This window comes from Mobula birostris, chromosome 7 (assembly GCF_030028105.1).
Source record: "Mobula birostris isolate sMobBir1 chromosome 7, sMobBir1.hap1, whole genome shotgun sequence".
Classification (NCBI taxonomy): domain Eukaryota; kingdom Metazoa; phylum Chordata; class Chondrichthyes; order Myliobatiformes; family Myliobatidae; genus Mobula; species Mobula birostris.
Genome location: NC_092376.1, coordinates 70,726,847 through 70,739,438, shown reverse-complemented (window position 1 = coordinate 70,739,438; position 12,592 = coordinate 70,726,847). Strand labels below are relative to the sequence as shown.

The following is a 12,592-nucleotide window of genomic DNA, read 5'->3' as shown; positions in this document are numbered from 1 at the left end:
TTCACCTGATAACTATTAAGTGTTAATTGAATTTACACTCCTTAACGTGCAACATCCATGGTCTTCTGATGTGTCAAATACTGGCCTGATTGCCTCTTCCTCATAAAGTTTCAGTCAAAAAACTGAATAAATAATTCAATACCTAGTTTTTGACTGCTGCAAACCTAGTCTCGCTGAATCAAATTTGTTACTGTGCAATCGTATAGATAGTGCATTATTTGCACCAGGAAATAACACTGACTTAATCAAGTTGCACGTTAATCAATGCCTACTGGTGGGCAGCTACAGTATTTGACCTTATTTTTCACATTATTGGTGAAACTCTTTATGCAACTCAACAGAAGAAGTTTATTTGGGGTGGTATAGCATTAGCGACTGCAATTGTGCTACCTGACGCACGAGTATAAATGGATGCAAGAAAGATGCAGTACTGCACCGGTAGCATTTATCAGCAACATACAGCAAATATGATGCAAAACTACACTTAAAAATAATGACCAAATGCAAAAGAAATAAATTGAACTCTGCCTCAAAGAAAGAGAATTTGGTCTGTGTGGCTAAATGCTTGTTCTGGCTTCGGTTTTAACATACTTATTTGCATAGAATAGGGCCAAGTCAGATCAAAGCATGACAGCTCCCTCAAAGGTCAAAAAAAGATGTTAATCAGGGGAATAGTTCAGAGTCGTAAGCAGCAGAAATGGTTATACAGCTATCGAGGGAAAATTAAAACACAACTAAGTCCAAACTTGGCATGTAGGATGCTGAATGGATTGAGTTTGATGTCATTTGGCATGACATAACATGTGTTGAGCAGCATTCTTTCTGAGCTGATATTTCCCAAGGGAGGGTAGGAGGTCAGCCATGAGGAGCATTGGAATAACCAATATGAGTGTTCTCTCATTAGAATATCCTTTGCAGACCAACAGTGAAGTAGGTGAGGATGTCTGTGACCTGACGGGCTAAAGTAAATGATATATTATTGTGAAACCAAAAGAATATATGCTTTTTCCAATAGCAAAATATATAAGAGACTAGATGCAAGCAATGTACCACCTATTGCACATCACCAATGAAAACATTATACTATAAGAAAGTGTCAAATCATTCATTGGTTCTTTTTTCAATTCCCCTTCAATTTTTGATATATGAAGATGATGATAAGTAAATATTATTAATTTCAGTGCAAACTTAGAAAGCTATCAAAAATACTACATACTTGTTTCTAAGTCAAAGTTACGAAGGCTTAGTGGCAATGTTTTTTTTTGATTATCAAAGAAGTTACCGCAACTGAAATAAAGCCAGCTAATTTCCATCAGAACACAAGAGAGCTGGAGGAACTTAAACAGCATCTATGGAGGACAATGGACAGTCCTGATGAGGATCTCAACCTTAAACATTGACTGTAAATTTCCCTCCATAGATGCTGCCTGACCCACTGAGTTCTTCCAACTCTTTTGTGTTTTGCTCCAGATTTTCAGCATTCTCAGTCTTTTGTGTACCTGTAAATTTCCATTATTGCTTCCCGTTTTATAAAGTGCCACAGCAAATTTTCAAAACTAGACAATGACATACCTATATCTGGATCTGTTGCTTCGACCTTTGTCAGCAGAACTTTAATTACTGTGTTCTCGTATACAGATTCAGTATAATGATCTGAAGAAAATACAGGTGGATTGTCGTTCACATCCTCCAAAGTCAGAACTACTCCTGACTGGCAGTAACGCCCACCTCCATCTGATGCTCTGGCAATCAAATTATATACTTGAGTTTCCTCACGGTCTAAAGCTGATAATGTTTTGAGTTCACCTATAAGACAATAAAAGGTGCACAATAAATAATATATCATTGAGCAGCAAGTAATCCTAAATTGTTCAAGACTTGATGAAATTCTACAGAATAATTCTGAAGGGAAAATTATACTTTTTCTTTGACAGAAACCAAATAAAAACTAGCATGCTGCGGTGTGCACTGTTACCACAAACAATGGGATGAAACAGTCGATCTTGACTGCTCATCAGGCTTGCTGTCTGTGAGAGTCCCATTTTATGACTTTAGAGATCTGATCAATCATCAGATTCACGTGCCATGGGTATGCCTCAAGGCAGAGGCCCCATGAGTAGTAATCAAGCCTCAGATTTCATCCTGAACCCCTTCCTCCAGACCGTCCTAGTGGCCTTTCCACTGTCCACTGCTGTACAACACCCTTCAGCCATTTCCATGATGCAATGTGCTTGAAAGTGCACCATGGCAGTTAACATGAGGCCAATACAGCTCGGGCTGTCAGAGTTCAGAGTTCAAAATCAAACACAAATAGGAGTCTGTACACCCTCCCTGTGGCATGCGTGGGATTTCCTCTGGGTGCTCCGGTTTCCTCCCACAGTCCAAAGATGTACTGGTTAGTAGGTTAATTGGCCATTGGAAACTGCCCTGTGATGAGGCCGGGGTTAAACTCGGGGTTGCTGGGTGGTGTGGCTTGAAGGGCCGGAGGGGCCGTTCCGTGCTGTGCCTCAATAAGTAAGCAAGCAAACAAGTAAACAAATAAATAAATAGATTTTTAAAAAGCAAGGAAGGGGCTGAGTTTTACACTGCAGCTAGGCCTGTAGGTCTCCTCAATTCTATCAGCTGGTGAACTTTGTACTCCACTACAATGACGTGCACTTTGCAGGCATGTTACTCTGCACATATATGATGATTAAAAATCACAAGTTAATACTGTGTGAAAGTTTTTAATCGTAGAAAGAATATATGCACAGTATCTTCTGAAAAGCTTTTCAATTTTGTGATTTTTCCTCTTGCATTAATATATTGTGTAAGCACACTGATGGCCTTATACATAGTAACGTGGGGCATGCTAATCTGATCATTCTTTTATAACGAGGTTCTTTACCTGCAGCTGCTTTTGATTTACTGCAGTGAAATCTGCCCTCTAACCTTAACTAAAATTAAAACCCACTTCACAAGTCCTAGTGTACTTTTCTATCATGCTTCTCTAAATTTTGGCAACATTCAATAGCCAGGTTTATATAACCGAAGAATTGCCCCTTGTATAAATTATGTTTGGGATTTTTTCAACTTTGTCATAACTCTGTAAACTAAATAGCTATTCTCCAGTGCCTCAGTGAGTAGTTATGGACTATGTGATCTTAGGTCTGATCTATTATCTGGTCTGGATTGGTAGATAATGAAGACATTTTAGGCAGACTATCTCTGTTACTGGGGGATGCCCTTTCATCCTTCAGGAAAACGATAATGCAGTAAACAGTTGTCAAGTACATATGTGGGTCATCTTTTTTTTCAAAAATAAATTAAAAAAAAGAATATCTGTTTTAAGGTTACATAACCACTTACCACTTTCCGGTTCAAGGAAAAATTTATCTGATCCAGCTCCATGCAAAGAATACCTTATTTCTGCATTAGAACCAATGTCAGCATCATGAGCACCGATCCTTAGAATAACGTTATTTGGTGGAATATCTTCCACTATATTCTCTGTGTAGGTGACCTGCAATTATTTAATGGCAACAGATTTTAACAGTGATACAACATCACTGTTCAAACATTTAAATATTGGAATACTAAAAAGGGATTTCTTATAAGTCACAAATGGAGAGACAGAGTAAGAAATTATTCACCTGGTTACACACTGGGTCGTTATCATTGGTGTCCAATATTCTGACTTCTACCACTGCTCTTGATACAAAGAGTCCATCAGTGGCTGTAATATTCAGCCGGTAAATATCCTGTTCCTCACGATCTAATGGCCTTTTCACATAGACCTTCCACTCATTCTGAACCAAACCAAGAGCAAACTTCCCCTTAGGATTTCCTCCTAAATATGTATATATAGGAACATGAAGATAATTAAATTTTGAACATGGTAGATAATACTTCTCAGTGTCAATAAAAGTATTATCTAATGAAAGACACTATTCTGGTGAGATAATGCCATAAAGGCCTGTCTATTAATGTAACTTTCAAAATGTGAACAATACATATTTTCATCAATGGTGTTCAATTGTGTTCATTCAATAGTATTCAAGTTATATACAACAGAGTTTGACGGAAAATAAAATTGCTTTTAGTTTACCTACCAATACAGCTGAAATAACTTCTGAAAATTTATCTATACACACATCAAGAAAGAAAATCATTCAAGTGCATACTGAGCACCACGGCAACTAACCTGAAGCTAAATTTAATTACCAGTACAGCTTTTGATTTCAATCTTTCAGGTGTTCTCGTTAGTGCCATAAACTGCTCAAGTTCACTTGGGATCTACACCTGGAGTAAGTAAAGTTTTGAAGTTATCATGTGGGGAGCTCAGATCCGACAAGACAGCATTACTAATCCAGTTTACAACCTTTAGCAAAAACTTGAGAAATTCAATTCTTAAACCTGGCACTCTTCTGGGTTAAGGTTAAAAATCTGGAACCTAATACACTTCTCACAAGACAACTATCTAAATGAATAATAATTTTGAAGAATGGCATATAAATTTTAAAGTGATTATTTCAGACAGTTTTAGGTGATATGCAGGGCTAGATTAAGGGGTACAAATTCATTAATAATTGGTCACTTGTGACAAGTGACAAAATATTAAATTAACAGCAGAAAATACCTCACTCCAAAATTTCAATTGATTGATTCCCACCTTCTGACTTGTTCAGTTCTCCAGGGAATATAGATTAGACTCACACAACCATTTTGGGGAAATATAGGCTTAAAATCTTAGTAACAATTGCTCAAGGAAATATGAACATGGATTCTGCAGTTTAATTTCCCTTCCATGTACTTCCCAAGCTTCCTAGAATTCATTAGTGGAAGCTTAGTGGTAAGACATTTGTAACTGGGATGGCTGAAGACAAAGCACAAAACACATGCCAATAAAAAATAAAATGTTACGCAATATTCTTATCTGCTTGTGTTCTATTCACAGTTGTTTGTAGGAGCTCACTTTAATAACTTTGGAAGTCATTTCAATAACTTTGGAGGATTGCACATCAGATCTCCACTTTACAGCAATTTGTACTTAATCTCCACTTTCCTCAGTCCTCAAGTCTCCACTCAAATTCATTTGTCACCAAAACACAAAACTGCCATAGATTAGAACAAATATATCTTGATATATTTTAAAATTATAACTGGTGAAGTTTGATGAATAAAGATTTATTTGAAAACAAAAGCATTGTAAATCAGTGGTACATCATGTTATGTGAAAAATTCGACAAAACATTTTTTCAGTTACACTTACGTAGAACAGTCAGCTCCCTGGAAATTTTTTAAATGACTAATGAGAATGCTCAGAAAGATGCTCAGTAGTGTCCTTGTGCCCAAACTTTTTAGCATAACTTTCAGTCTCATTGAAACTTGATAATCAAATGCAAATTGTGGAACTTCCCAATAGTGATTAATTTACCTTTACACTGACACAATATTTGAAAACAGCAGTACAGTGGATTCTGGTTAAGTGAGACACATTGAGGCCAGTACATTTTGCTCCAAGGTGGTGGCTGCCCCAATTAGCCAAAGTTTCATGGAAATAGTTAAAAAGGTATAAAGAAGACAAACTGCATAACAAATTATGTATTGAAATGAAATACACAATAAATTAGAACACTAACAATACTATTAGGGTAGTATAAAAATTTGTCCTGATATGTATTGATTGAGGAATTCACCCATATCACATTTTTTTTTACCTGTAAATGAAAAAGTCCCCATAAATTTGTTTTGATTATGACCGAACACAAATACTTGTATCAAGAAACAAGAAATTAACTTTTATTGAATGTAATGTATTGAATTGCGTAACTCCCTGATTAAGAGTTTTACTGCTATGCTGCAGGTATTTCAGTCCGGCAGTTCTGCGAGAGCAGTCTGTTCTGCTTTTAGCATGTTAGGGTTTGAGCTATGTTGTTCAACTTAGGAAAGTTGTGTCAGCCAATCAGGATGGTGGAATTGGGAGAAGGTTCTAGAGAACACTGGGCAGAGAAGTTTTTGTGATAGACACTGGTGTAAATAGAGGACTCTGTGCCGGGAGCTGGGAGAAGACAGGAGGGAAGATGGCTAAGGATGCCGTCCCTGTTGCACTAGGTGCTTTTGTGCAGATGAATGGCTTCAAGGAGGAAGGACCAATACTCCCGTCGGGAAGCCCATTTGTTTGAGATAGATTTTGAGCGACATTCAGTAGGTGGTGTGTGTTAATGTGCAGACTGTGGGTCCAGTGTGTGAACTTCAAGATCAGCTCCAACTTATGTGCACATTTGGACTGGGTTAACTGTAATGGACCTTAAATTTTTTTTGCCTACCAACTGATCAATAAAGTTGAAATTTGTAAACGTACTTCCTTTATAATTGTATACAGGGTATGACCTGCTAATTTTTTGCCAACAGCTAATTGCATGGGGGCAGTATTTACACGCCACACAGATTAGGGTTCGGGTAGTTGAGACATCCCAACTTCCTAGTTTTGGTGGACCCAAGTCATACCAACCCCAGACGTATGGAATTTGAGAAAGCTAGTTTTCCCACCACTGAGTCCAGTGGCTGTTAGCGAGGGGCTAACGAACACATCTCTAGAGACGCCAGGTAAAAAAGGGGTTTTAATTGCATAATGGTGCTGGTGCTTTGCTGATGTCCAACTAAGCTAAAAATGCTTTGTTGATGATTTTAATTTGTACTCAGTGTCTGAGGCTTCTCACTTAAGTGTCCAACAATAATCAGCCAGGATTGATGGATTCCAGTTGCCCTGATAGTTTCTCCATTACCACAATTGTCCTGATGAAACCTTTCACCATGTTCATCACTGACAGTGCCAAGATTTGCAGGGAAGAAGTCTAAATGGGAATGCAGAAAATTAATCTTCAGTGACATGTTGCACTTCATCGTTTTGAATGCTTGAAGCAGGTTGTCAACTAGCTGCACATAGTTTGGTGCTTTATAGTTGCCAAGCAAGTTTTCAGCAACATCCTTGAATGCCTTCCATGCAATTTTCTCCGGTCCCACTGGAAGTTCTTTGAATTGTCCGTCATTGATGACCTGCTTGATTTGTGGGCCAACAAAAATACCTTCCTTAATCTTGGCATCAATTATTCTGGGAAACATCTGTCTCAAATATCGAAATCCTTCACAAAAACTTAAAGTCTTTCGAAACCCTGTCCTGCTATGCAGCATCTGTTCTACCTAAAATGTCCAGGCATGCCTGGACAAAACACAAAGTTTTTCAGCTTACATTTTGGGCAACAGTTTAATTGACATAAATTATAAATTGAAGTAACAATCATGGGTGATTTCAAAGCAATGGTGCATGATAGGGAAATTTCATGGCGATTTTCATGTTCAGCAGCCCAAATCCATAAGATATACCCAAGAGGATTGAGGAAGCATAATCTTTGCTGTCCAGTGTAATGGACTCCCTTTATACTATGCTGTCGATGAAGGCATCCTCCAAATCTTTATTTTCAATGTAGCATTCAAGGTGATAGTCAATAAGTTCAAATTCTTCACAGTTCCTAACTTGTTGAAGTAGTGAAATCATTTCATTTTTCTGACTTAAGTGGACATCATTAATATAGAGGCCGTGTAAAGAAGGTCCAGAGTCACCTCTACTTCCTGAATAGACAGAGGTCCTTTGGAGTGTGCAGGCCTCTCCTTCATATGTTCTACCAGTCTGTTGTCGCCTGTACAATTTTCTATGTGGTGGTGTGCTGGGACAATGGCATCAACACAGGTGATGCCAACAGGCTGATTAGAAAGGCTGGCTCTGTTATAGGAGTCAAACTGGACACACTGGAGGCTGTGGTAGAACAAAGGACCCTACGGAAAACCCTGGCAATTCTGGACAATGTTTCTCACCCTCTTCATGCCACCTTGGCTGAACAGAGGAGCACTTTCAGTAATAGACCAAGACTGCTCCAAAGGGTCCTATATAAGATCATTCTTACTTTCAGCCATTAGTCAACCAATAGCTGGGGAAGTGATGACACCCTCCTGTTGGACTGTTATTAATCTTTGTTTACCACAACCTCCCATCGTGGACACACTGTGCTATACTACCGTCACTTATCTGGACGGTGAGAATGTGCACCCTTTTCTGTATAATATTATGGTCATCCTTGCACAACAAGCTTATCAGTGTGAACTTTGAAATCTTGTAACCTTTGACTTGTAGATCTTGTACATCTTATTTTTAAGGTAACTTTTATTTATATTTTTCTTACAAACTTTGTACTTCTTTTCTAATATTTGTCTATCAGTACACTTGTAATGCTACTGTGACACTGAAATTTCCTTTGGGATAAATAAAGTATCTATCTATCTATGCAAACACGAGGAATTCTGCAGATGCTGGAAATTCAAGCAACACACATCAAAGTTGCTGGTGAATGCAGCAGGCCAGGCAGCATTTATTGGAAAAGGTACAGTCGACGTTTCGGGCCAAGACCCTTCGTCAGAGTCCTGACGAAGGGTCTTGTCCTGAAATGTCGACTGTACCTCTTCCAATAGATGCTGTCTGGCCTGCTGCATTCACTATCTATCTATCTTTTCTCTTTGGAGTGAAGGAGTACATGACTTGATAAAGATATATAATATTATAAGAGGCATTGATGGCAAATCATTAATAGATCATCCATGATGATTGGTGGAGCAGGCTTGATGGATCTATGTCTTACGGTTTTATCGAGTAGAGATCTAGCACTTTTTTCCCAGGGTGGAAATACCTAATATGAGAGGGCATAATTTTAAGGTGATTGGAGGAAAATATAGGAAGGATGTCAGGGGTAAGTGTTTTTTCCCCCAGAGAGTGGTGGGTATGAGGAACATGCTGCTAGCAATAGTGGTAGAGGCAGATACATTTAAGAGACTCTTAGACAGATGGATGAAAGAAGGGAAGGGAATGTGAGAGGGAAAGGCTAGGTTAATCTTTGAGTAGGTTAAAAGGTTGGCACAACATTGTGGGCCGGAAGTTCTGTACTATATGGTATGAATAAAAATGAATGGCAAAATAATTTGTTTTTTTGCTACGAGATTAAATTTAATGTTTTCAAATATATGAAATTAATTGGTGATTAGAATCTAATTATTGACATTAAAACATACTGTCAAATGATAACCAATCTTGCTCATTTCTACCTATTGTAACAGCTGTGAATATACAATAAGAATTATTTCACTCTATTCATCATTGCCAGACAATTATTACAATTATGCAGATATATTATAGTTCCTCAGGATATGGATGTTGATGAAAGCACTGGTTATCTTTAGTTGCCTGAGAAAGTGATTGTGAACCATTTACTTGAACTTTAATGATTATTCATTGTGGTAAATACGTAATTTACTGAGCCACATGGAAGCACCTTCACCAACTCACACAGCCCCCAGTGATTTCAGTTTTTGAGGCCAACCTGAGTGGACCCTTCAGGAAAGTGAACTCTCAGAAAGCATTCAGCCCTGACAGGGTACCTGGTCGAATATTAAAGCCCTGTGCTGTTCAGCTGACTGGAGATTCACACAACATCCTCAACCTTGCACTTGGCAGTCTGAGGTACCCACTTCTTCAAGCAGGCTTCAGTTATCTTGGTGCCTAATCGGAATGTGCTAACCTGCCTCAATGACTATCATCCAGTAGCATTTACATTCACTGTGATGAAGTGCTTTGAGAGGTTAGTGATGAAGCAGATCAACTCCTACTTATATCCACTCTAATTTGCCTACTGCTACAACAGGTAAACAGCAGATGCTATTTCATTGGCTCTTCACTCAATCCTGGGTAGATATGGACAGTGGAGATGTATACATCAGGATGTTCTTCATTGATTACAGCTCGGCATTCAATACTATTATCTCCTTAAGACTAATCAATAAGCTTCACGTCCTTGGCCTCAATACATCCTTTTACAACTGGATCCTCAGTTTACACACTTGTAGACCCCAGTTAGTTTGGACTGGCAACAACATCTCCCGCAAAATTGCCCTCAGCACAGGTGCACCACAAGGCTGTGTTATTAGCTCTCTGCTTTACTCACTTTATACTTGACTGTGAGGTTAAGCACAGCTCCAATGTCATAGTTAAGTTGCCAACAACACCACTGTGGTTGGCCAAATCAAGGGTGGTTATGAATCAGTAGGAGGGAGACTGAAAATCTGGCTGAGTGGTGGATGTCAGGAGAAGGAAACCAGAGGTCCGTGAACCAGACCTCGATGGGGTATCAGAGGTGGAGAGCGTCAGCAACTTTAAGTTCCTCGGAGTTATCATTTCAGAGGATCTGTCCTGCGTTCAACACGTAAGTGCCATTATGAAGAAAGCACAGCAGCACCTCTACTTCCTTAGAAGGTTGCGAAGATTTGGTAAGTCTATAGATGTTTGGTGGAGAGTATATTGACTGGTTACATCATAGCCTGGTATGGAAATATCAATGGCTTTGTAAAGAAATGCCTACAAAAAGTACGAGGCTACAGCCCAGTCATCATGGGTAAAGTCCTCCCCATGACTGAGTTGATACACACGAAGTGTTGTCGCATGAAAGCAGCATCCATCACAAAGACCCCTACCACCCAGGCAGTGCTCTCTTCTTGTTGCAGCCATCAGAATGAAGGTACAGGACCTACACCACCAGTTTCAACCATCAGGCTCTTGAACCAGAGGGGATAACTTTATTTTAACTTCACTTGTGCCATTGCTGAACTGTTCCCACTGAACTGGATTCACTTCCAAGGGCACTTCATCTCATGTTCTTGATAGTTATTGCTTATTATCAAGAATATTATTACTATTACATATATTTCTCTTTCTTTTTTTACTTGCACAGTTTGTTGCTTTTTTTGCATATTGATTGTTGTCTGCCCTGTTGGGTGTGGTCTTTCATTGATTCTACTGTGTTTGTTATATTTACTATGATTGCCCACAAAAGAAAAGGAATCGCATGGTTGTATATGGTGACATATATGTCCCTTGCTAATAAATTTCTTTGAATTTTGAACATTGCAATGTAGTTACAGTCAATGACTTTGCTATGTGATGAAGTCCACATAAATCTAGGTCCAAGGAAAATGGAGATATAGTTGGCTTTTTGATGACAATCCAGGAATTTTATAATTAGTTTTATTGATAACAATTTAACTATGATTTCCTTGGTTTTTCAGACTGAATCGTTTCTTATTTCATAGCTCCAAGTTTTACTTTTTAATACAGTAACATCCATACTACCATCCCTATAATGTAGTAGTAGTTCAAATTTTGGAATGTAAAGTTTAAGGCAATATTACAAAACCACACTCATTTAGGCCATTCTTAGGATGCTGTGAAGTAAAGGCTACCTGGGCAACTTTGAACTTGGATTCATGCTTCAAGGTAGGACCAAAATCAGATTTTTTACCACCACAAGAGGCAGAATTAAACAGGACATAACTTGGGGGAAAATAAGGCATTGCATTCTTATGTTGAGATCGGAACAAGCTTTGGATAGTCAAGTGAAAACTATGCAAAATTGATAGCAAAAATTTAGCCTTGCAGCAATATTTTTTGGTTTGGTGTATGACGTTCATTAAATGGACTGGTCTTAGTAACAACAAAGAAATACGCAGTATATTTACTTGCAATACAGCGATTCGGGAGAACACCAAAACTAAATGCGAAGATTTGGGAAATAACAGAAGAGTTCAGAAAAACTACTCAATGCTGAAACGAAATAAAATAATAAAAGGGGGAACAAGTTTAAAATCATTATGACAAAATAAATAAATTAAACTTGTTTTAAGTCTATCTTGCAGTTTTGTAAGATTAATATTTCAGCAATAAAACTATTCAAAAATGCTTTCAATAGGATCATCATTAACATTTGCTTTGGTTTTTAATCATTGTTAGAGTATATCTTTAAAAAACACCCATATTTCTGTTCATCAGCTTGTAGACTAATGGTTTAAGCAGTGAAATATGGCATATGCAAATTGCAATCATTAATTCTCACATATGGTGGGTCATAATCATAATTCACCCAGAAAGTACTTTAAGTACCACCCATAGATCATCTGACATCAGTCCCAATAGTAGTCACTACAAAAACTGATTTACTCCTTGCCAGTATGTAACAAATCATAAAACATAAAGTCAATTGGCAACATCATCAATACAGAATCCCAAACATATGGACTTGAATCTTGATGAACTTATTTGTGGTATGGGTTAGAAATTGTTAGTTAACGTCAGGTTTTTGTAGATCACATTGATGCATTTTATCAAAACTCCACGTTGTGTTCATGCAACACATTTCTATCTATGTGGTCGTGTGTTTTCTGTGTGGCTGACACATACAATCACAAAAGCTACCAGGTGTATCCATTGGTGTCAAACGGTGTGTAATTCATACTTTGACATCACTTGTGCCTGTCAACAATGTGAGACATTCATAATGAAGATGACTTTAACTGGAGAATAGATGCCTACTTCAGAATTAGTTAAAAGGAGACTTGATCTTTCTTACCATCTGCCATCAAGTCTGAGGCTCCCCTTGTTTAACACAGAGATGTATCTTTAAGTAGTTTTCTCTCATCTTTCCCGATGTCCTTATTGTCCCTGATTATATGTCTGACC

General features: G+C 38.1%; 1 protein-coding gene across 4 annotated transcripts in view; it reads right to left on the bottom strand.

Moving 5' to 3' along the window:
* fat3a (FAT atypical cadherin 3a) overlaps nucleotides 1–12,592 on the bottom strand; it is a 728,759-nt gene that overhangs the window by 122,429 nt on the left and 593,738 nt on the right. For all 4 annotated transcript variants that reach the window (XM_072263367.1, XM_072263369.1, XM_072263370.1 and 1 more), the window contains exons 12-14: nucleotides 3,633–3,829; nucleotides 3,349–3,502; nucleotides 1,573–1,806 (exon numbers count right to left, since the gene is read on the bottom strand). In XM_072263367.1, coding sequence (XP_072119468.1) covers nucleotides 1,573–1,806; nucleotides 3,349–3,502; nucleotides 3,633–3,829 — 585 coding nt within the window. The remainder of the gene's footprint in view (nucleotides 1–1,572; nucleotides 1,807–3,348; nucleotides 3,503–3,632; nucleotides 3,830–12,592) is intronic.